This window comes from Pantherophis guttatus, chromosome 3 (genome assembly GCF_059756535.1).
Source record: "Pantherophis guttatus breed Tessera chromosome 3, ASM5975653v1, whole genome shotgun sequence".
NCBI classification, from domain to species: domain Eukaryota; kingdom Metazoa; phylum Chordata; class Lepidosauria; order Squamata; family Colubridae; genus Pantherophis; species Pantherophis guttatus.
The window spans coordinates 204,706,788-204,732,660 of record NC_142065.1 but is presented as its reverse complement, the minus strand read 5'-3'; the positions used below and the strand labels follow the sequence as shown (position 1 = coordinate 204,732,660).

General features: G+C 43.8%; 1 protein-coding gene across 7 annotated transcripts in view; it reads left to right on the top strand.

Annotated features, from left to right (window-relative positions):
- Nucleotides 1-12,028, top strand: part of DNAAF11 (dynein axonemal assembly factor 11) — a 57,284-nt gene extending 45,256 nt beyond the window's left edge. For 4 of the 7 annotated variants that reach the window (XM_087890899.1, XM_087890898.1, XM_087890897.1 and 1 more), the window contains one exon: nt 1,150-2,859. In XM_087890899.1, the coding sequence (XP_087747025.1) occupies nt 1,150-1,203 (54 nt within the window). In that variant the 3' untranslated portion in view covers nt 1,204-2,859. Of the gene's footprint in view, nt 1-1,149; nt 2,860-11,761 lie in introns of those variants that run through there. The other 3 variants (XR_015733446.1, XR_015733445.1, XR_009620126.2) reach the window with 1 other exon arrangement.
- The last annotated feature ends 13,845 nt before the right edge of the window (nt 12,029-25,873 follow it).

Here is a 25,873-nt window from a genome sequence, read left to right as displayed (position 1 = left end):
GCTGTTTTGTTTCCCCATTGTACTTATCTGCCCATGGCTCACTGCATCGTACTGCCTATATCACGTTGCTCAGTTTCTGTCTGGGTGTTTTGTCTTTGGGGTGGACGAGCTTCTGCCTTAGTGTATTCTTGGGTTTGAAGTTGCCTCTTAAAAAGGTGGGGGGGGGGGAAGCACCTTTGGGACAACCATGACCTGGATGACTGAGAATCTCCATAGACTTTTGGAGTGAATCTTTGTAGAATTCTCTCCTAAAAAAAATTAAAGGGCCCATCCTGTCTTAAACTCTCTCGCTATATTTATTTATCAGGACTAAGCATGAGCTTCCAGTTAGACTTGTGAAGATTGGCCTTACTAGGAAATCAAAGCCAACCAATCTTCTTAATGCTAGTTCTTAAGAACGTGAAAAGAAAATCGAGGGCTGTGAAGGAAAACAGTAGCAGTGTTTGCTCCTCAGGAGAGAGAGAGAGAAAGGTAGAGCAGAGTCTTTAAGAAAATCATATCCAGTTTCCGACAGATCTTGTAGACCTGAAATGAGCAAAGTGATAATTACAGATGAATGTTATCAAGGAATTCACAAGAAGCCACTTAATCACCAGAATATATTTTTAAAGCTCTGGGGAGAAAAGTAGAGAACATCTTGATTAGAGAACATCTCAAATTGTGCTTGGATTCAGGGGTGGGCTTCAAAAATTTTAGCAAGGGATTCTCTGCCCGGTTGCTGGGTGGGCGTGGCCTAGTCAGCTTCCTGCACCATGGTGGGGGGGGGGCGGGTGATGATGGGCATTTTTGCCCTCCCTGGGCTCCGGAGGTTTTCCTCGAGCCTCCGGGAGGGTGAAAATGCCCCCCCCAGGCTCTGGAGGCCTATTTTTCACCCTTCTCGAGTCTCTGCAGAGATTCCTGGGAGGGGAGAGGCCAGGGGGTTCTCTGAACTGCTCAGAATCTTAGCTAGAGGTTCTCCTGAACTTCTGTGAAGCCCCTGCTTGGATTTCTGAAGGAGCTCTTGAGACCTGGAATCGCTCATGTCCTGCTGGATAGCAATACGTATTTGGAAGGCTTTTTCTAAAACTGAATTTGCTCTGTTTTATATGAAGGTAGGTTAACTTTCCCTTTCTTTCTTTTGTTTGTTTGTTTCTTTGCTTACTATTGCAGACACGAGGGCCTGGAGAAGTTGGAAGTGGATCCTACCAAATATTCCTTCCCTGATGTGACAAATATTGTCCATAAAAAGGATCGGGTGGGGCAAGGACCTTTAAGGCTTCAGCAGCCCAAAGTTGTGGACGCCGAGAACTTGAGCTTTGAAGATAACCCAGAAGTTCCACCTTTAATTTAAAGAACTAATGAGGAGTTAGCTTCTTTTGTGGTTAGAAGAACATCATTAAGGTGCATAACTTTTACCTAATATTCTTGTGTATATATACACACACACACACATACCTATTTACTATTCTTTTCTTTGGTGGAAATTGAAATTCTTGCCAAAATTTGTGTCCAGCTCTGTTAAAAGCTATGTCAGGTCAGGATTAGTTGCATTCTGTTTTACAGGGTTCTTTCTTCCAGCCCAGCTTGAGTATGAATTGTTGTTGGGACGAGGGCATCTATTGTAATATTCCTGGCTTCAACAGGGCAAACAACCTGTGATTAAAGCCGTGCTCCTTTTACATACAGGTGTAAAAGTGCAAGTGTATACGATACACATTAAAAAGGAGTGGGAGCTTTGATTATTGATCAATTGTACCCTCCACTATGAACCAATCATTTCCATGAGTGGTTTGGAGACGTGGGGCGTGAAGAATTATTTTGCTTGCCGGTTGCTCAGGAAGCTCAGGGTGAGGTTAAGAATCGTATCATTGCTCTTTGTAGTCAAAGGGCATCATAATAAACAGCAATGAGCATTCCTGAAGATTTCCTAGAACAAAATGGTGGAGAAACCTACAGAAACGCAGCCAAAGGAAGGAAATGCAAATACATTTGGCAGGTGAACGCCATGCTTTTCTTCCTTGTTGCTTCAAACCTTTCTGTTTCCTCACTCCTCCCATTTTTCCTCGTCTCAATTTTAAACAATGTCTATATATGCAGCTTCCTTTCTTTTTTAATTTTAGGCATGCCAACTATAGTAAGAGATGCCCTGCTCCTTTCTGCCAGGGGCGCTCGTTAATTTATCCCCCAACGACATGCATAATTTCTCCCTTCTTTTTAGTCCTACCATCCTATCCAAGTTAACTCTTAATAGCTCAGTAAGATAAGCCCTTGTGAGTTATACTATCAGCACCCCCCCCCCTTCCAATACAGTCTTTCCTGATTTATCTTTCTCGCTTGAAACATTGCGTCTCATTTTCGCTAAAATTGCATGTCTGCAGTCATCTTTAAAACGCCAGGTATAGTTCATGTTATCAGATGTTCCTCTGAGTTACCGAGAAGGGTTGTAATCTGGTATTTGTAGGTATGCACAGAGAAGGAAGCGTTGGCATAGAACTGCATACAATTATATAGGCCAGGAGTGTCAAACTCATGGCCCGCAGGCCAGATGTGTCACGTGCTGGCCATGCTCCCCCCCTCCCCCCCGGTTTAGTGAAGGGGGAAAAGTCATGATGCGTCACATGTTGACGATGTGACGACGCGAGTTTGACACCCCTGATATAGGCCTTCCCCAGCTTGAAATTTGAAATGGTTTGTTTGAGAGACAGATGTTACTACTTCAGTAAAAAAGCAGGAAACCAAAACACAAATACTTGGTGTAAAGTATTCACATACCAAGCAGGTGACTGCAGCATAGGAAAACATTTTTTTTTTCTGTAATAGAGGTGGAAAAATCTATGTACCCGGTATAGCAGAGCCAGGAATAAAGATGATTTTGAGATATTGCAGCGTCATTGTTCTTTTGACATTCGCACATCCGTGGGGATTTGGGAAGAGGGTTTCCAAGAGGCAGGACTTGCCCTTTTATCGCTTTCGCACAAGGGCGATTGCACCACTTCTGAATTGTCTTCGGGCCCATCCTATCATCAGCGTTCAGCAGCTGAGTCTGTCGGTTTTTCTGCTCAGCTGCTGTTCAAACATAAAATTGCGAATCCAGTTTCCAACGGAGGGGCTGGAGCTGTGCGGAGCTTAGATAACAAGCCATTATCTAAGGTTGGAAATGTTGGCTTATCTTTCTACCTGGCTGCTGATTCTGCCTCTGTACGCACACACATACACATACGTTAAATCATCATAGTATTGTAGCATTATTATTATTATGGTTCATCCCATAGTCAGCCAGATGTTCAGATTGGATTTGGCATTTTTGTCTGCCTGTCAGGTCCTTCCCAAAAACCTGGGATAGGCAGATGTGGATGTTTGATGGGGTTATAGATATTACCGCAGGATGGAAGCTGTTCCAAGTAAAGCTGCCTTTTGCGATCGACTTTGAATTTGTCAGTGCCGATGGTGTTCAAGTGGTGCTCCAGTTGTTTTGGGAATGCACCTGGGGTGCCTGTTACTATTGCGACTACCTTTGTTTGCCTTTGCCACAGTCGTTCTATTTCTATTTGCAGGTCTTTGTATTTAGTTATCTTCTCCAGTTCTTTCTCTTCACTTTGGCTCTCTCCAGGTACTGCCACATCCACTATCCAGACTTTTTTTGCCTTTCTTGTTGACAGTTAAGTCTGGAGTGATGTTGTTATTGTTGTTGTTGTTATTTAATCTTCAATTTGACTCACAGTCTAGGACTGGTAATACCTTAACATTTCAGGTCCTAACAAAGGACCTAAGAGCTGTTAAGATAATATCTGAATATATATGTATGTATTTATGCATATATGTATGTATGTACACACACACACACACACACACACACACAGACAGACAGACAGATATATATATATATATATATATATATATATATATGTTTTTCTTCTAGCCAGGTTTTCCCTACGTAGCCAAGATTTTTTTTTGTAGCTCCATCAAAGAAAATTGATACTATGCCTTTACAGGGAAAATATATATATATATATATATATATATATATATATATATAAAATTTATTTTTTGCTGATAAAGAAATAAAGGGAGACTAGTATAGATCTATTTCAAGCTTTTTAGCTTTCATCAGCTAGCCATACCCTTACTCGGATTCGAACTTGGGCTTCCTGCATGTTAGGCAGTTGAATTAACCTTCTGAGCCTCAAGTTCTCCTCCCTTCATCCGAGTAAGGGTATGGCTAGCTGATGAGAGCTAAATAGCTTGAAATAGATCTATACTAGTCTCCCTTTATTTCTTTATCAGCAAAACATAAATTTGGTATAAAATGGTTTGTCATGAATGCGACTGCTTGAGGGCTCCTGGATTGGAGCTGAAAGGTGAAAGGGAGCAGAATGCCCCCTCCCACATGTTGGGGTAGACCAAGTGTCTCGATAGAAAAACACTTTATATATATATATATATGTTTTCTATCGAAGCAACCTGGTCTACCCAAATATGGGAAGCTTCCTTTCGCTTTCACGACAAACTATTTTGTGTTAAATTTATATTTACTGACAAAGAAATAAAGGGAGACTAGAATAGATCTATTTCAAGCTATTTAGCTCTCATCAGCTAGCCATACCCTTCTTCGAACCTGGGCTTGCTTGCATATTAGGCAGATGTATTAACCTCTAATATAAATTAATATAAATTTAATATAAATATATACACATACAGACATACTTGTCCCAGCTTCTGCCAACCTAGAAGTTCGAAAGCATGTAAAAAATGCAAGTAGAAAACTAGGGATCACCTTTGGTGGGAAGGCAGCAGCTTTCCGTGCGCCTTTGGCATTTAGTTATGCCGGCCACATGACCATGGAGACGTCTTCGGACAGCGCTGGCTCTTCGGCTTTGAAACAGAGATGAGCACCACCCCCTAGAGTCGGGAACGACTAGCACATATGTGCATGGGGTCTTGCTGATGTGACCTCTGCGTATTTTGCAGTCCCCTTCAGTTTTCAACATTTAGGTGCTTTAAATAACACACACAAGAGCTGGGGATGGGAGTATGGCGCTGTTTGAATGCTGGTGTTCTTGTTTGTTTCGTTTTGAACTCTGGGATTCTTTCCAACTCCTTAACAACAGCTTTGCTGTAGGTCCTAGGACCAAGGGGGAGGCCTCTCAACATGGAGCAATTACCAATATTCTGAGCAGCTGTTTTTCCCAGAGCGGAGGGAATCTTTTTCTCTGCAGCCTGGGCTGAATGGACTCATTTTTAAAACTTTTTTTTTTTTTTGCCAACATCTCCCTCCACATCAAATTTGGCCCCATTCCTTCATTTTTCAGAGGTTTGCCCTAATGATGAATAGAACTCCGAGGCTCTCTAGATAATTTCTTTTCAAGGGTTGGGAAGAATAAAAGGAGTCCAGAACAATAAATGATTCCTCACAGAGTACAAATGATCCACTGGGCCAAACTCAAAATAGGCTAGGTCCTGAGATCTATAAATTATCTTTGAAGGATGAAAAAAAATGGAAACCATGTTCGTGGGAGAGAGAGATATATACATAGCAAAAATGCTTCCAATTGTGGCTGTTCTCTACTAAAATTTTAGGTTAGACAACGCAAAGATACCCTTCTCTGGTAGCCAGACAAACATTGGCAAGCATCTGAGTTTCCCAAGAAGAAACTAGTAATTTAATCAACGCAGAATTCACAAACATAGTTAACAGCCTCCCTGGGATCTGTGGTTTCCAGTCCTTGCTGCCTTTTAAGATTGGTATTGCTGCCTTCCCTGAAAGTAAACTCAGTGGGGAATTGCGCGCGTGTGTGTGCACACCCATAATTCAATGTGCCCTGTCCTCCCACACATGCATGCGTGACCCCTCACTCTTGGCACGTGATGACACGGTGGGCCCGGTAGGCCCATTTTTTGCCCTCCCCAGGCTCCAGAGGCTTTCTAGGAGCCTGGGGAGGGCGAAAATGGCCTTTCCCATCCCCCCCGGAGGCCGGAAACAGCCTATTTCCCGACTTCCAGTGGGCCCAGAAGGCCTGAAAATCAGCTGACCTGCATGTCACATGCGCTCGCGTGGCCATAGATATGGCTTCGTGTGTCACCTGTGGCACCCGTGCCATAGGTTCGCCATCACGGGTCTAGAGAAACGAAGGACTACGGGACACATGATATTTGAGGGGCTGCCACAAAGAAGAGGAGGGGTCAACCTTTTCTCCAAACACCAGAAGGCAGGACAAGAAGCAACAGATGGAAACTAATCGAGGAGAGAAGCAATCTAGAACTGCTGGCTGGGGGATTCTGGGAGTTGAAGTCCACCCATCTTCAAGCTACCAAGGTTGAGAAACACTGTTCTATAAGATGTAAGACGTTAAATGGGACACCACTTCAACCCTGTCACTGCCCTTAAAAAAGCAGATCTCATAGCAAGATATATGATAACCTCCTTTGAAATTCTGTACCTTTATAGAGAAATGAACCCTCCCCCTCATTAAATAAAGGGTCCTATAAATTTGCATCACCTCAAAACGGGGCATATTTTTCAGCCTGATGTGTTTTCTGTGAATAAAGGTCAACGAGGAATGATTTATAGTGTTTTCTTGGTGGTGTCCTCTACAAGGAGTTCTTCAATGGATCTATATTCTCCCAACACTGGATTTATTACCGCCAGTCTGTGAGGTGACTCAGACCTTCTCCGTTTGCCCTTGAAGGGGTAGTTGGGAAAGTTGGCAGGTCGTTTTGAAAAGGGCATTTAACTCCAGGAAACCTAAATGTGATTTTTTTTTTAATGTTTAAAGGATATTGCAATCCTTGGATGACTTCATTGTCTAAAAATAGCCATCGAGTGGCAGGATTTGATTAACAAAACTAAGGACAAATAAGCTGACAAATTGGTTTGAGGGAGAGGGGTGGGCATTGCTAAGCCTTATCTTGGATTGGGTTTTTAACCTAATGAGAAAATCGCAGACAGTGCATTAAAAATGGAGAAATAGCAGCATAAAACCGAAAAGCACAATAAGAAACCCACAAACATCAATAATTAAAGACAGCCCAATTAAAGGCCAACCAAGAAAAAATAAGGAATGATTTAAAAGCAGCAAGGAATATAAACCAAAAACTAAAATGGCCAGCCAAGCTCACACATCGGTGACTCTGTGGTTTACAGCAGTTAAAAATCTACCAATCATGAACCCATTTAAAAAAAAATCCTCCCGTTGCAGTAACAACGCAATCAAATCAACAACTTGATTGGCTCCATCACTATTCGGTGTCCCTGATGTTTTTAAGGTCTTTCAGAAAAGCAACACTGTGTGTGTGTGTGTGTGTGTGTGAACTGTACCTTGGAGATGATGTTCCATAGAGAAGGGGCCACCCCCAAGAAGGCCCTTTTTTATGGTCCCACCAGATGTACATCCCTAATCGATGGGACGTGTAACATACCCCTGCCTTCCTGTCCTGGTGGGCTTGGTGGAGTGACGTTTCTTCAAATAAGCTGGCCCTAAGTCATGTAAGGCTTTAATAGTGATTTAAAAAAGGAGTCCCTGCAAATGTTACTTCACTAGTCATAACCAATTGCAGTGGCACTCATCTCCGTTTCAAGGTCCTTTGAGCAAAGGTTATTCAAAGACATCATGACCAGCAAGATGTCACGGGGCGTTGTTTCCTCCCTGTTGAAGTGGTACCTATTTATCTACTCACATTGACATGCTTTCAAATTGCTAGGTGGGCAGGAGCTGGAGCAAGAAACGGGAGCTCACTCCATCCCACAACGCTTGGGTCTCAAACCCAGGCTGTCAGCTTTCCAGCCAACAAGCCCAGCATTGTAACCACTGAGCCATCGTGCTTCCCTTAATGGTAATAACCAACAACTTTATTGAATTGATGCACAATTCAAAGCATCTAAGTGGTCTGTATAGGTTTATTGCAGATAGCACTTAGACTTATATACCGCTTCACAGTGCTTTACAGCCCTAAGTGGTTTACAGGGTCAGCACATTGCCTCCAACAATCTGGGTCCTCATTTTATCGACCTTGGAAAGATGGAAGGCTGAGTCAACTTTGAGTCGGTCAGAATCAAACTTCTGGCTCTGGGTAGAGTCAGCCCTCAATATTGCATTCTAACTACTGTGCCACCATGGCTCAGATGACTCAGGGACTGGAGTAGGGAAACGAGATATTCTACAGATTAAATGTGTGTAGAGATTTCAAGAACCAGCAAATTATTTCATCAATGTTTTGTCTTGGAGGTTCAATCCAAGAGGTTGCATATGAGCTTCCTAGCACTCAAGATAGGGGAAGAAGGGCGACATGTTTTCTCAGATACTGTCAGATTAATGCAGCACAGGGGTGAAATCCAACAGGTTCTAACAGGTTCTAGAGAAACAGTAGCGGAAATTTTGAGCAGTTCGGAGAACCGGCAAATACCACCACTGGCTGACTCCAGAGTGGGGAGGGAATGGAGATTTTGCAGTATCCTTCCCCTGGAGTGGGGTGGGAATGGAGATTTTGCAGTATCCTTCCCCTGCCATGCCCACCGAGCCACACCATGCCCACCAAGCCACGCCCACAGAACTGGTAGTAAAAAAAATTTGGATTTCACCACTGATGCAGTACCTCCGATTTGCCAATGAATCCTTTTGTCAATTTAGAACAGAGGTCTTCAAACATGGCAGCTTTAAGACTTGTGGACTTCAACTCCCAGAATTCTGAGAGTTGAAGTCCACAAGTCTTAAAGCTGCCATGTTTGAAGATCTCTGACTTAGAAGGAACAATTCACCACCACCACCACCCTTTCAGGATACTTCGAAATTCCTATAGACAGGGCTAGCTTAGCTCTCTCCGAGGAAAGTGTGGTATTAGCCAAATGAAGGCCCTTTGTGGAAGCATCTGAGAATCATTTCATAACTCTGAGCGATGTTGAAATCAGTCTTGTAATTAGCACTATTTTTCCCCCCAACACTACTTCAAAAAAATACATCTTCTGCAAAAAATGATGCTTCAGTGAAAGAGTATTATACTGTTGCAAAATCTTAAGGCTAATTTGAAGGAGAACTCCATTCCAATCCTCACCCTTTTAGCCATGTGTGATTTTCCTAATTAAACACTTCCAACCTGCACTTAGAATGCATTCTTTTTAAAAAGAAACAAAGATATTAGCCCCCCAAAAAGTGGTTAGGATTTTAATAACATCATGGTACAATGGGCTAGTTTAATTTGAAACAAAAAATGTGGAGGATACATTTTAATTTGATTGGGGTTTTTTCTTCCTTGTAATAATTCTAAGTTATATTTCCAGTTCAAAGCAAATATTGGCAGTGCAATCTTATATATATATTGAAGAAAATTTCACAGAGATCACTTTTTTTTTTTAGTATGGCTATTGTACAGATTGGATTAGGCTACCCTCAGACACCAAGTATGTAAAAATCCAACAGAAGTAAAACCATGAAAGAAGAACGGTACCTTATTATTGTGTCATTGTTCTTATTTTGTTGGTTTTTTAAAAAACAAATTGTGTTTGCCACCAAGAGTTGAAATTGCAGGATGGGATGGATATAGATAGATAGATAGATAGATAGATAGATAGATAGATAGATAGATAGATAGATAGATAGATAGATAGATAGATAGATAGATAGATAGATGGATGGATGGATGGATGGATGGATGGATGGATGGATGGATGGATGGATGGATGGATGGATGGATGGATGGATGGATGTTTGGATGGATGGATGGATGAGTGGGTGGACAATATAGATAGATAGATAGATAGATAGATAGATAGATAGATAGATAGATAGATAGATAGATAGATAGATAGATAGATAGATAGATAGATAGATAGAAAGAATGCAGGGATCATTAAGCAAATCTCTTGTTTGTTATGGCACAGTTCTGCCGAAAATCGGAAGTAACTTCAGGTTTGGGGCAAAAATGTCCTTAAAAACGGTCATGTGCCTAGGAGACCCTGCAAACAGTGGTAAATGCAGCCATGTTGTCAAAAGCCTGAAATACAGAATATTGAAACTTCAGAATTGGGTCATAACTTTTTATCCAGATAAGTTACAAATTCAAATGGTTGCTAAGCGACCAATCATCAGTTAAAAAATACCTGTAACCAGCTACATGGAAAGGGAAAGACAATTACCTACATTACGTAAATCTTTTGCAACTAGGTATGTTTTACTTTAGCACCCAATTTCGTTCTAGGTTTGCTAAGGCCGGAGTGGTTTCAATCCTCTTGCTAATCACCTATTGATGCAGGTAACTATCCTTTTTCTCGAAAAGGACAAACGGGCAGGTGTCCTGCACAGGCAACGTTTTGCGAATTCTCTCTCGCGGGTTTTGCAAAGTTCGTTGCAGAACCTAAACTGTGGCTGTTTATTTTGGCCTTTGTTTAGAGGGGAACCAAAGCCAAGGGAACGGATCCAGTCTTTCCTTAAATTGGTCCACGTTAATTGAAAAGAGAACACCCCTTGCTATCACGGTAGACCAGATCTCAGCAATTAGAGAAGGCCAACTGATTCCCCCTGGTTCTTCTAAAGTGGGCAACCCTGTAACTTTTCCATCTGGCTAAGCTTGAATGTAGAATTAGGTGCTGACGAAAGCAGTCCCTTGTGCTGTTCTCACATGCTAATCGAATCGTTCTGCCTGTTCACAAGTGTCATCACTTCGGAGTATTCTGGTTAATAGCCTTAATATATTCCACTCCATTCTCGGTTGTTATTTCCAACCCTTAAACTCTGTGGGAGCTATCACTGCTATCATCTTATTAAACAAGACCTACTGTTCAGGGTTCCAAGAAACACCCAACGGAATCAAAACTCCAAGGCAGGCATGTTCCTCAAAGTATAGATTTATTAGTAAGGTGACCAATCGTCCTCCTTTAGGGAGGACAGTCCTTCTTTTGTAAGTTCTGTCCTCTCTTGAAAAGTGTCCTCCTACATGTCCTCCTTTTCGATATTTGAAGACTAATCTGTAAATCTCTGTATTCGATTGGTGCCGATCTGATCCGTTGCGTGTGATGTGACGTATTTGTATTTGACATGACGATTCATCAAGACTCGGTACAGTGCGGCGAGACGCAATTATGTGACGCATGCGCTCCGCACAGGAGAATTGTTTTGAGAGAGTGCGCTGCGCGCAAGTGGCTTTGTTTACTTTTTCCGAAACATGACATGGCACACATACACTCATTAGATTCTTTGTTGCAATGAACAAAATGTTTCTTTTATTTACGATATTTTTTTTTCTTCAATTTATTTATTTATTTATTTATTTATTAAATTTTTATACCGCCCTTCTCCTGCTGGACTCATTTAAGGGCGAACTGGCTATCGGGAGGCTATTGGCGGCAGAAGGCGGCCCCATAAGTACCCAGGCCCTATGCCATGGAGCGCTTATTTGTGTCCTTCTCATTGTAAAAAAGTTGGTCACCTTATTATTAGGCATGTCCTATTGGCACGTCTGGGGAAACCCGACTCTAAACCCCCCTCCGGTTTCCCCCGGTTAAAAATAAAATTTTCTTTCTCCTGCTCATGTAGTCCATCACATGGTCCAACCAGGCCACAGTCCAAGGGTCGCTTGGTCTCAGATCCCACCTCCTCGCACCTGGTGGGGAAGTTCTTGGTTCTCAGAAGAAAGAATTTTATTATGGCTACAATCCCCTAGCTATCTCTTCCTCCTCCCTCCCGTTTGCTGTGGCAGCCCTGAAAGTGCCGGGGTGGGGTGGGGTGGGGTGGGGGAATGGCTCCAGGGCTGACGCCTACATTTTCAAATGGAGACCTGCCTGTTCTTCTTTCAGAGGAGATGGACCTTCAAGAGAATCTGCTGACCTCTTGACTTGATGGGCTTAGGTTACGTTCCTGTTACCAAGGGACAGAAGCAGTCTTTTGGACATAAATACAATCGAGAGAGTCCAGAGATATTTCACGAGAAGAGTCCTCCATTCCTCTACCACAGTAAAATACCTTATGCCACCAGACTTCAAATTTTGGGCTTAGACATCTTAGAACTACGCCGACTTCGGTCTGACCTAAGTGTAATACATAAAATTATCTGCCACAATGTCCTACCTGTCAATGACTACTTCAGTTTCAACCACAACAATACACGAGCAAATAATAGATACAAACTCAAGGTAAATCATTCCAAACTCGATTGCAGAAAATACGACTTCAGCAACAGAGTGGTTAATGCCTAGAATGCACTACCTGACTGTGGTTTCTTCCCCAAACCCCCAAAACTTTAACCTTAGACTGTCTACTGTTGACCTCACCCCATTCCTAAGAGGTCTGTAAGGGGTGTGCATAAGTGCACCAGCGTGCTTACCGTCCCTGTCCTAATATTCCTTTTTACTTACTCTTTTCATGTATTCCAATTATGTTTATACTTTTACCTGTTATCTTATACATGCTTGACAAATAAATAAAATAAAATCAATAGGAAAGGGCCATAAACGTCCCCCTGCCGGTTGGAGGCACTAAATTGGCCAAAAGACAGCCAAGCTAAAGGTCTCTTCATAAAAATGAAACAGGGTGTCCCTCGTGTTTTTAATAGGCAGAATCTGCCCCCAGAAAAATGTATTCCTCATTTATATAAAGCATTTTGCATTCTGGTGTTTTAGATAGCAGTGCTTCCTGAACAGCTTGGAGAGCTACAAAACACAGCACAGTTCCTGAATTTGGGCGGCTGTTCTAAAAAAAGGCATGGCACAAAAAGAAAAAAAAAAAGAAACTAAAAGGATTGTGCAGGCATTAAGGATGCTTCCCTTCTCCTTTCACTAGCAGGTAACAGAATAACAAGAGTTGGAAGGGACTTTGGAGGTCTTCTAGTCCAACCCCCTGCTCAAGCAGGAAGCCCTATACCATTTCAGACTAATGGCTGCCCAATCTCTTCTTAAAAACTTCCAGTGTTGGAGCACCCACAACTTCTGGAGGAAAGTCGTTCCATAGATTAATTGTTTTAACTGTCATGAAATGCCTCCTTAGTTCTAGGTAACATGCTAAGCTGGGGGCTGCCTGGCAAATGTTTTGGAAGGGAGATTGGGAAATTTGAACTATGAGAAATTGGAATGAAAAAAAAAATCCCAGAAGAAGCCTTAGGGCCAACCCTTCTGTTTTCTAGAAAATTCTTTGAATGTGCCCATATAGTAAAGAAGATTACTACTTATATGCAGAATGTCAGATCAGGAGCCAGCATCTTCTGTCGAACAGGCTGCTCTTGGGAAGCTAAACAAGATCAGCTCTGGATTAAACTTGGATGGGAGACACCAGGAAATTCCCAATAATTTAGGCTGGCAAGGTAACAAAAACTGGTAGTATTTGACTTACAACCAATTGCTTAGTGACTATTCAAAGTGATGACGGAACCCCACCCCTCCCCAAACTTTTACAACCTGATTTTTGAAGTTCTGACGGCTGCAGTCCCCCAACTCCCCTGATCACATGATCGTATTTTGAATGCTTGAAAACTGGCACGCCTTATTGGCCATCAGCAATGTCCCACGATCACGTGAAAGTGACTTTCTACTACCGGTTCTGTGGGCGTGGCTTGGTGGGCGTGGTGTGGCTTGGTGGGCATGATTGTTGGGCGTGGCAGGGGAAGGATACTGCAAAATCTCCATTCCCACCCCACTCCCGGGGGAACGATACTACAAAATCCCCATTCCCTCCCCACTCCTGGGGGGAAGGATATTGCAAAATCTCCATTCCCACCCCACTCTGGGGCCAGTCAGAGGTAGTATTTGCCGGTTCTCCGAACTACTCAAAATTTCCGCTCCAGAACCTGTCAGAATCTGCTGGATTTCACCCCTGGTCTATATACTGTACATTAACAAGAGAAGCTTCCTTAAAACCTTTCCTTCAACCTCCTACGTGCCCACAGCCACTTCTGCACAAATGATTTACACACCACTGGCCATTGCTAAGGTGAAATCAAGGTTATCCACACGGCTATTATTTGGACCCAACAATGGTCAGATGACCCTGGAAGATGCTTTGTGTGGAAATGACTGATGCTTGCACTTCAATGCATTGTTCTCCAGGGTGTTTTTATTCCATTTTCTGAGTAGTTCCTGTTAGAAAAAGTGTCTATCGTTTTAAAACGCTATAAAAACTCTATTTGTCAAGGAGCAGAAATAGTCATCTGTGCGGCTTCAGGATTCCTACTGTGAAGTGCTACCAAAAACACAACAAAGGGCTTGTAACTTAGCATACAGGTACTCCTCAACCTATGACCATTCAAGAAGAGACTATTCAAAATTAACACAGCACTGGAAAAAAAAGTGACTTATGATATTGCCCAGATCACTTGATTGGGCAACTGGCATGTATTTATGACAATTGCAGCATTCCTGGGTTGCATGATTGAGCCATGGTGGCGCAATAGTTAGAAAGCAGGAATGTAAGCTACTTCTGCTGGCTGCCAGCAGTTCGATTCCCACCGGCTCAAGGTTAACTCAGCCTTCCATCCTTCCGAGGTGGGTAAAGTGAGGACCCAGATTGTTGGGGGCAATATGCTGATTTTGTAAACCACTTAGAGAGGGCTGTAAAGCATTGTGAGTTGGTATATAAGTCTTTTGCTATAGGATATGTGATTGCAAAATACAGGCAGTCCTCCACTTATGACCACAAGAGTTACAGTTTGCAGATTCCTTTTTTCTCCATTTGGGGGCGCTGAATTGTATGTCTACTTTCTAATAACGTTACTTCCATCTTTTGATTATGTATTTCCTAGACTTCTAACCCGATTTTCTTCCAGAGCAGAATCAAAACTTTATCAACAAGCTGGGATGTGAGAGCCGTGGTGACACAGTGGTTAGAATGCAGTATTGCAGGCTAATTCTGCTGATTGCCGGGAGTTCAATTCTGACCAGCTCAAGGTTAACTCAGCCTTCCATCCTTCTGAAGTCGGTAAAATGAGGACCCAGACTGTTGGGGGCAATATGCTGAATCTATAAACCACTATATAGGTCTAAGTGCTATTGCTATTGTAACTTTTCCAGCCAGCTTCTGACAAGGCAAGTCAATGGGAGAAGGTAGATTTGTTGAAGGACTGCATGATTCACTTAAGAACTCATTTAACAACAGCCTTGCTTAGCAATGGAAATTCTATTCCCAACTGCGGTCATAAGCTAAGGATTGCCTGTATGCTCCCAAGGACAGTCTCTGAGGTCTTGGAAAAGTCAGCCTGGCCAACTTCAAGATAGGAGATCTTCAACTTCCAGAATTTCCGAGACAACTCCCAAAATTCTCAGGAATGGTCGTGAGAAATTCTGGAGTTGAAGGCCACACATCCAGACATTGCTCAAGGATGCTTTTCTTTCTCAAAGAAATTTATCTTATAGTCTTTATTCTTATTAAAAGAACTCCAGAGGACTCCTGCAGCTATAAATCGTGCCTTAATTCTGATTTCTCCAGGTTTCAAGTTGTATTTGGAATTGCATTCTTAATTCCCGAGAGGAATGCTGCATATAAACACTTAAGAGGATGCGATTTTTAATCCTCTATCGGGATCAAAGGGAAGCTCTACTTTGATTCAAGAGCTTTTGTTCTATAGTCTAAAAGAGGAAGAAGAATAACACTACATAGTTTTATGGGCTTTCTTTGATATTGGTACATGACTTCCCCTGAAGGTAGTAGGATCACAATCTTGATCCTTTTACTAACAGAACCCCCCAGAGTGAGATTGCTAGTATATACGCTATTCTACTGAATGGATTGCAGTCTATGAATTTTCATTCAGTTCAAATTTGACAAAGGATGTTGTTAACTATTAAGATAATATTTTAAGTATTGATATCAAAAATCCTGACAGTCAGAACAATTGATGAACAGAACGGACTCATCTCCAAATGTTTTGGGTGCTTCAACACTGGAGGTTTTTAAGAAGAGATTTGACAACCATTTGTCTGAAATGGTATAGGATCGTGATGGCAAACCTATGGCACGCGTGCCAAAGGTGGCACGTGGAGCCATATCTGTGGGCACGCGAGCGTTGCCCTAGCTCAGCTCTAGCATGCATGTGTGCGCCAGCCAGCTGATTTTCTAGCCTTGTGGGCTCACCGGAAGTCGGGAAATGGGCCATTTCTGGCCTCCAGGGGAGTGGGGAAGGCTGTTTTCACCCTCCCCAGGCTCCAAGAAAGCCTCTGGAGCCTGGGGAGGGCGAAAAATGGGCCTACCAGGCCCACAGTGCCATTGTGTGCCAAAAGTGGGGGGAGTGCGGGGGGTGTCGCAGGCACATGTACGGGGGGGCGGGGCGCATTGAATTATGGGTGTGGGCACGGGCACGCACGACCCCCTGCACTTCCCCCACTTTTGGCACATGACGGCAAAATGGTTAGCCATCACTGATATAGGATCTCCTGCCTTGAGCAGGGGTTTGGATTAGAAGACCTCCAAGGTCCCTCCCAATTCTGTTGTTCTGTTAACTGTAATCCAAGGTGGACTCTGGTCTATGACAGTCATAAATTGAATTGAATTGCTTGATTATAATCCAAGGATCATTAATGTATAGGTGCCAAGTGCTCAGAATGTATTGATAGAATGCTGACAGTAAAGAAAATATTAATTGAAACATTGGGGTCATCAAAAAGAGAAGTATGGCATTGGAAGAGACCACGAGGATCACCTGATGCTACCATCTACACCACCATCTACACTACATCAAACTCGCCATGTCATGTTGTCGTCACGTGACGTACCATGACTTTTTTCCATTCACGGGGTGGGTGTGGCCTGCACGTGACGCATCTGGCCTGCGGATCGCCAGTTTGATACCCCTGATCCTACATTATGCAAAAAAGCCAACGGAACCATTCAGAAAATAGCAAAAGCAATAGCTCTTAGACTTATATACCGCTTCATGGTGCTTTACAGCCCTGAGTCTGAGCGGTTTACAGAGTCATCCTATTGCAAACAATCTGGGTCCTCATTTTACTGACCTTGGAAGGATGGACGGCTGAGTCAACCTTGAGCCCCACAGGATCGAACTGCTGGCAGTCAGCAGAATAAGCCTGCAATACTGCAGTCTAACCACCGCGCCACCAGAGCTCTAGATGGTTGTCCAGATCTTTCTTACAAACTTCCAAAGACAGAGAACTTACAACCTCCATAAGTGAGGTGTAAATGAAATCTAAATAGCTGTACCTTACTCATTATTTCTGTCCTACTTTCTGTGGCCATGGAAAAGCGTCCATGACTGTCTTCCAGGAGTGAAATTCAGCAGGTTCTGACAGGTTCTTGAGAACTGGTAGCGGAAATTTTGAGTAGTTGGGAGAACTGGCAAATATCTCTGGCTGGCCCCAGTCGGGTGGGAATGGAGATTTTGCAGTATCCTTCCCCTAGAGTGGGGTGGGAATGGAGATTGTGCAATATCCTTCTCCTGCCATGCCCACCAAGCCACGCCCACCAAGCCACACCATGCCCACAGAGCCATGCCCACAGAGCCAGTAGTAAAAAAATTGAATTTCACCACTGCTGTCTTCTCTATTTTAGGTTATCTGAACACTGATAATCATATCTCCTCACAGTCTTACTCTCTCCAAACCAAACTTCCCAACCCACTTGAGCCGTTAACATCTTTCTCAGTCTCCTTTCTAATTTGTCAATATTCTTCTGGAAATAACAGTACTCAGAAGTGTACACAGTACTTCAGATATAATATCACTAGTACTGAGTAGAGAGAAAGAATGATTCTCTCTATGATTTGTTAAAGCCTTCTGACTCCGAAAAGGCTCTGGATGGCTTACAGATGTTCAAATATTTAATTAAAATGCACTTTTGCACAGAAAAGGGACTGCTACGGAGAAGGTACGCTTCCTTGGTCACCAAAAGATGACAACATTTAATTGAAGGAAACTTGAATTCGACTGTCTGCTGAATACACCAGGCAGGCAGGCAGACACAACTGGAGGCAAAGAATTTTGCAGGATCCTGTCTGCCCCTCCTCCACCTGCCCCTCCCCCACCTGCCCCACCCCCGCACCTGTCCCATGGTCGCATGGTTGTAATTTGGGTGCTTGGCATTTAAGGTTGTTTGCCGTGTCCCACAGTCACGTGACTATTTTACTATTTTTTTTGTGGGAAATCAATATATACTTCCAGTTTCTGGGAAAAATAACCCCATAACAAACACTGCAAACTGTGGATTCACAACAACAGGTAATCCTCGACTTACAACAGTTCATTTAGTGACCTTTCAAAATTACAACAGCAGTGAAAAACAAAGTGACCATTTTTTACAGTTACCACCTTTGTAGCATTCCCATGCTCATGTGATCAGAATTCAGATGCTTGGCAACTGGTTCATACTTACGACGATCGCAGCGTCCCAGGGTCACGTGATCTCCTTTTGCGGGTGCAAAAGCAAAGTGTCAACCTTGAAGTTGGCCTAACTGTGGCCATTTTCTTTTCTGTAGCTTTCCTCTTAGAAGGTTTCTCTTCACTTTGCTTCAGGGCTGACACTGCCTAGAGCAGGGATCTGCAACCTTAAACACTCAAAGAGCCATTTGGACCCATTTCCCACAGAAAAGAAAACACCGGGAGCCACAAAACCCTTCCCGTGCCTGACTATTTCTTGAGCGGCCACAAAACTAGCATATGTAGTTGAATTAAACGTTCTGTTTTTCTTCTGAAACTTTTCTTTTCTTGGATTTATCCATGGTTGGCCTACCGGGGATTGAAAAGCTCAATAAATTGCGTACCAGTGGGTGTCGCACATTGGCGATTGTGATGCATATTTTGAGTGACAGGAAGCCGCAGCAGAGGGGTGAAAGAGCCACATGAGGCTCCAGAGCCACAGGTTGCTGATCCCTGGCCTAGAGCTAAGGGGGCAGGGAAATGGGTGTAGAGATAACGGGGGTATTGTAGCCTAAATAAAATTCTTTCCCCTGGGAATCAAGGATGTTTGTGCAGGTGTTTGAAAAGTGGAGACTGAGATCACCTAGCAACTGGACTACACGCTGACTGGACCATGTGACTGGAGACTCTGGGGCAGGGGTGAAATCCAGCAGATTCTGGAGAACCGGTAGCGGAAATTTTGAGTAGTTTGGAGAACTGGCAAATGCCACCTCTGGCTGGTCCCAGAGTGGGGTGAGAATGGAGATTTTGCAGTATCCTTCCCCTGCCACGCCTACCAAGCCATGCCCACCAAGCCACACCACGCTTCCCAAGCCATGCCCACAGAACCAGTAGTAAAAAAAAATTAGATTTCACCACTGCTTTGGGGGGGGGGGGTGACAAAGCTTTTTTAAAAAATTGGGTGTAAAACCGGCGGGAATTTAGAGCCGGTTTTCCACCAAGTCTGTGCCGATTTGATATGTCCCAATAAAATGTTCTTCGAGGAATATGCCTGCCTCGGAGTTCTTATGGAAGGAGATGTATTACTTGGAACCTTGACCCAAAGTCAGTGGGGAAGCCCAATTCACTTAACTACTTTGTTGCTAACTGAACAACTGCAGTGATTCACTTTTACAACCATGGCAAGAAAAGTCGTAAAATGGGGGCCAAACTCACTTAATAAACATCTCACTTAACAACAGAAATGTTGGGCTCCATTTGTGGTCGTAAGTCCAGGGCTATTTGTAGTTTCAAAATTCTTGAAAGCCCGATAATATTTCTCTTCCCTCCCTTCTTCTTTGTACCAAAGTGGAGTCACGTTAAATTTCTTTCTGCTGTCTCTGCATTCCTGCTCCAAGGTCACGTCTGCGCTTCTCTGTGTCACGCTGCTGTGCTATACTCTGTGGTTTGTTCTTATTTTGGTAAGATGATATACAAAGCCAGCTAATGCTATTCCCTCCTCGGCACTGAACACTGAACGTTGATAGAAGTGATACCGCTGGCTGGCGGATGGATGCGAGTTTTATTGTGGCCTCAACCCAGTTCATTATCTTCAACGGTTTTATTTTGTTTGCAGCCCAGAGTTCCTCCTGGGTTGATGGGCAGCAGTATGCATTTGTTTAATAAATAAATCAATAAAGCTGTGTTTTGCAAATTTTGCAGCCGCCTATGAAGGCAAGAGCCTTCTGCAACGGGAGATAGAGCTATCTTTGCCCGTGCCTGAATTTAAACATAAATATCCCCCATCCTTGTTCTGCTATCGGGAATTGTTCTTATCTTAGTAACAGCCGTGAAACCAGAAAAAGCGCAAATCCATCAAGAGAGCAATAGAAACCAGGTAGCCGTCTTAGGCCTCTGAGCTTACACAAAGAAATGGAACCAATAAATTGGCCGATCCATAAAACAGCTGCCAAAGATCAATACTCACCGTAGCTGTAAATTGTTGAGAACAGATTCTTAATCAATGGTGTGTGTAGGGGGGGTGTCTCAGGAGTCTAGGATAATAATCTCTAGCACTGCAATCGGACTTGCTCTTCTTCCTTTTGACGGCCTGAGAAAATAAATTCAGCTGCTTTTTAAGTGTTTCCGATGGTGGTACATTCCCACCCTCACCTACGTTAAGGCCAATCATGCCATGAAACATGGCTTTTAACCAATTTAATAGTGGGCTTCACAGAATGTTATGTCACCCTCGGGCAGAGACGATGAGAATGACCTGGCCTAATGTTTTTATTCAACCTCACAAAGCTGTCATTTCATTTTAATACCAGTTTTCCTTTGGAAGGAGACAAGGCTACCTTGACTTACAACATTTAGTAACCATTAGTAACAGTTTAGTAACCTGTTAGTAACAGTTACTAACCATTTAGTAACCATGGTCATTTAGTGACCATTCAAAGTTATGACGGCACTGAAAAACGGTGACTTATGACCATTTTTTCATAGTTAGGACCATTGCAGCATCCCCATAGTCACACGATCAAAATTCAGATGCTTGGCCACCGACTCATACCTATGACGGTTGCAGTCTCCCGGGGATCACGTGATCCCCTTTTGTGTTCTGCCCCAGCTACAGATCCCAAAGAATGTAGCACACACAAACTCCGAACAAAACTCAGTTTACTTCAAAGCACAGCCTTTGCAAATGTTAATAAAACGTTCTTAACAACCTGCCAGAAATTCCACAGATAAGATAGAGTCTTACAAGAGTTGGCAGAAAGCCCAGAAGCCAGGTTTGCAGAGAAAATCCAAACTCAATGATCAGCGAATGAACGAACGTTGTTTCCTGCAGCTTTTTACAAGCTGTGTGCAAACTTAAATAGGCTAAGGGAGTGGCCAATTAGCCCCAAGCCTTACTCTTGAGGAGACCTCCTCCTGAGTAACCACTCCTGCCTTTTGGCAGCTCTGCGTGCCCGTGCATTGAGAAGAGGCTCCTCCACTTCATCTTCTTCACTTAAAGGAGCTTCTGGAGCTTCTGAAGGCCCAGGTTGAATCCCTGCCTCTGTCACTACATCTTCTTCAGCCTCCTCGCTGTCCGACTCGAGCGCCGGCTGCACAGGCTGCTGGCGCGATGCCACACCAGCCTCCTCATTGTTGAGATCAGCAACAATCCCCGCAAGGCACTGGCGGGCCACAACATTTTGCGACCTTCTGACAAGCAAAGTCAATGGGGAAGCCAGATTCACTTAACAACCATTGCTAGTAACTTAATAACCGCAGTGATTCACTTACCAACTGTGGCCCAAAGGGTTGTAAAATGGGGCAAAACATTTGTTGCCAATGTTTCACTTAGCAACAAAAATTTGGGGTTCAATTGTGGTTGTAAATTGAAGATTACTTGTAGTCGCAAGAACAATAGAATGAATATTGTCAGGCCCCAAGAACCAAGGAAGACATGTAGAGTTATTTCTGAGCAGTCTATCATTCCTGCCCTGTAGCCAAACTAAAGCAACCAATTATTTGCATCACTATATACTCTGAGAATTGTTAAGGAGGAGTTGCCTTAACTCTTTTCCTTCCAAACCAAATCCCCAAAGGTGCTTTTTCAAGAGGCAGCTGGACTTTATGGCTTTTCTTTGAAGACATTTTGCTTCTCATCCAAGACCTGAAGAAGCTTCTTGGATGAGAAGCGAATTGTCCTCAAAGTAAAACCAGAAAGTACAGTTGCCTCTTGAAAAAGCATCTTTGGGAGGACAACTATGACCTGGATGATGGAGGATCTCCATAGACATTCTTCCAACCAAAGCTTTGCTATCTCTTTGTCCTCTGGAACAGAATTCCTTCCTTCTGGGAATCCAGACTACATTCTATCATATCTATTCAATACAACAACTGAGCTCCTGCTCATAAGAACAATAAGCAAGGCCCTCTTGGATTGAACCCCTGACCCATCTAGTCATCATCTTAACGACCCCGTAATCCCTTGCGGGATGGAATCTGGGCAACTGAATGGATCTAGCAGAGTGTTTAATGGTCGGATGTCCTTCCTGTCGCCAATGTGGAGTATTGTTCAGCAGATATATTCTCAGTGTGCCCAGAGAGAGAAATATCTGCCTCTACCTAGGATCGAACTCACAGCCTCCTGATTGTGAGGCGAGAGCTTCACCTCTAGGCCACCTCCCTATTCTCACAGTACAAGGAGACAAGTTTCAATCCCATGGAATTTATAATTTAATATAATTTAATACTTCTAGCAATGGAACCCCCTAATGCAGTTGATGGCTAACCTTTTCCGGACCGAGTGCCCAAAGCATGCCCAAACCCACAAAATGCAATGCACACATGGCGCCCCGCATGCGCCCCGCTCCCTGTGCATGCACATGCAGCCCCCCGTGCATGCACACATCCCACATGTGCCTCACCACCATGCAACCCCCCCGCCCCCCACACATGCACGGCAGAGACCTGAAGACCAGTTGGCTGGTGGGAGTCATGCATGCATGCACAGCGGAGCTCAACTGGGGTGACGGCTCATGTGCCCAGAGAGAGGGCACTGCCTGCCACCTCTGGCATGAGTGCCATAGGTTTGCCATCATGTCCCTAAAGAAAGAAGCAACATTGAGTTGGGGCAGACAGCCTCTGAAGGGAAGAAACTAGAGGTAGTTTTCAACTTACCACAATTGAGCCCAAAATTTCTGTGGCTAAGCGAGACAGTTGTTAAGTCAATTTCCCCATTTAATGACCTGTTTTGTTACCTTTGTTAAGAGCAGCTGTTAAGTAAGTAACATGGCTGCTAAGTAAATCTGGGTTCCCCACTGACTTCGCTTGTTATGGAGTCACAAAAGGAGGTATCACCTGACCCTGGGACACTGCAACCGTCATAAATATGAGTCAGTTGCCAAGTATTTGAATTTTGATCACATGACCATGGGGATGCTTCAAAGGTTGTGTGAAAAATGGTCATAAGTCACCTTTTTCAGTGTCATCGTAACTTCGAATCGTCACTACACTGTTTCCCTGAAAATAAGACATCCCCTGATAATTAGCCCAATTGGGCTTTTGAGCGCATGCGCTAAAATAAGCCCCCCCTGAAAATAAGCCCTCCCTAAAAATATTTAAATGCATGCACAGCCAGTTCCCCGCCATTTCCTCTGGTTTCCTCCATGCACCCCAAAATAATAAGACCTCCCCAAAAATAAGGCCAAGCGCTTATTTCGGGGTTCAAAAAATTATAAGACAGGGTCTTATTTTCGGGGTAACACGGTAAATGAAGTATTGTTAAATCGAGGATAATCTGTATCTTAAGAGTGAAATGGGAAGAAGCATGGATGATAGAAGTAGTGGGTTTCAATTTCAGTTCGCTTGTGGGCGCATGCTTGCACGCGTGATGCTTCTGTGCATGCGCAGAGACGTCCGGGTGGGTGGGCGGAACCTCCCACCACCGCCGCTACCAGTTTGCCCGATCTGGGACGAACCGGTAGCAACCCACCTCTGGATGATAGCGTATCTACCAGCCTGTATTCCCTTGTGGTCTTTATTTGTATGGATTGACCCAGGTGCCAATCAAGTTCTGCTTTGGATAGCTTTGATAGTCATTTCTCTATCCTGCACAATTCTCAGGTTCAGTATTAAAAAAAAGGGGGGGGGGAAATGGAGCGAGTAGGAGAATTTAATAGTGGCAAAGTCTTAATCACCTTGAGACAAATCAACCTTGCACCCTTCATCTCCCCCAACCCAACCTAAGTTCATTATTTTGGCGTGGGATGTCCATCTGTTATTTTGAAACAGGAAAAACCAAAAAGATGAAAGTCAATTAAGACTTGGCTGAGATCATGGGGAAAGCCTACATCATGCTCCAATTCTCTTTGCCATCTGGCAGCCGTGAGAAGTTGGCAGGAGACCATCTATTGATCTTGAGGAGAGCAACAGTTCTTGATCGCTTCTCTTTTCTCATCTCTGCTTCATCCTGTGTGCTATTTGATAGCACCACTTAGACACGAGCATAGAAGCTGCGGTCCAAGGAATTGCGTGATTTCCTGACTGTCCAAGAAATGTATCCAGCTTGCATAATGCGTATCTAGCTTACACAGAATTAAGTATTTTAAGGGAAAGAACTACTGGATCATAGCAGATCTTGATCTCAGTCCTGAGCCCTTGTTAGAGACATCAAATAGAAAACAGTTTGAGATACTTAGGATCCATTGTAGTGCTGCATAGGTGAGCCAGTGATCCAGCTCAGAGACCACTTTCACACACTTGATTGAATCCAGGGTGAAATCCAGCAGGTTCTGACAGGTTCTGGAGAACTGGTAGCGGAAAGTTTGAGCAGTTCGGAGAACCGGCAAATACCACCTCTGGCTGGCCCCAGAGTGGGGTGGGAATGGAGATTTTGCAATATCCTTCCCCTGGAGTGGGGAGGGAATGGAGATTTTGCAGTATCCTTCCCCTGCCATGCCCACCAAGCCACACCATGCCCACCAAGCCATGCCCACAGAACTGGTAGTAAAAAAAATGGATTTCACCACTTGCTGAACCATAATATGGATTATGGCTTAACACAAATCCAGGCTTATCATAGAATTGGAAGTGATCAATTGGAAGGTCAACAAGTCCAAGCCCCTGCACGCTGCGAGATTCACGACACTATTCCTAGTAGATTACTATCCAAGTTCTGTTTGAAGGCCTCCAGTGAAGATGAAATAGCCCCTCTATGAACTAACCTCTTCAACTCACTTGACTGCTCTTCAAAATGTTCTTCCTAACCCGTATCTACATCCCTTACCCCATTAGTTTTAGCCTTGATGTTCATCCACTGTGTTCGAAGAGGACCTTGACATCTACCGTGTTTCCCCGAAAATAAGACCCTGTCTTATATATTTTTTGAACCCTGAAATAAGTGCTTGGCCTTATTGCCATGCACTCAAAAGCCCAATTGGTCTTATTATCAGGCGATGTCTTATTTTGGGGAAAACAGGGTAACAGGTTGTGGCAGTGGTGGGTTGCCCTGGTTCACACAGGTTCTATAGAACCGGTAGTAAAACCAGCGGGAGGCTCCGCCCACTGACCCTGACATCATAAAAACTCTTCTGCGCATGCAGCCCCGTTGCGAACCGGTAGTAAAGGTAAGTAGAACCCAACCCTGGGTTGTGGGCTATCCACAATGTGTCCGCAGGTGGCTGGTAAGGCCTATACAGGCACGAAATGTTCTGCCACATGTCGGGCAGACATGTGTGGGCACCATTGTTGCAGCATTTGCAACTCTGGCTTTATGGAGTGCTTGCTTCTCTTGTGCTATGATCCTTCTGTCCTCTGATGTCTGGCAGCCATCAGCGTGTGCCATGTCGATCGATCTTGTGCCAGGGTTTCCCAGGAGGTGGTGTCGATATCCAGGGACTTGAAGGAGGCCTTCAACATGTCTTTGTATCGCTTCCTTTGTCCCCCCCCTCATGCGATCGCTTTCCTTGAGACAGCTCACCAAAGATGAACTGATTAGAGATGCGATGGTCTGGCATCCTTGCAACATGGCCTACCCAGCGTGTCTGGGTTTTCATCAGCAGGGTGTGAACCGATGGCAGGCCTGCTCTGGAGAGGACTTGTGTGTCTGGCACCTTGTCCTGCCACCATCTGGTTTTAATCTTA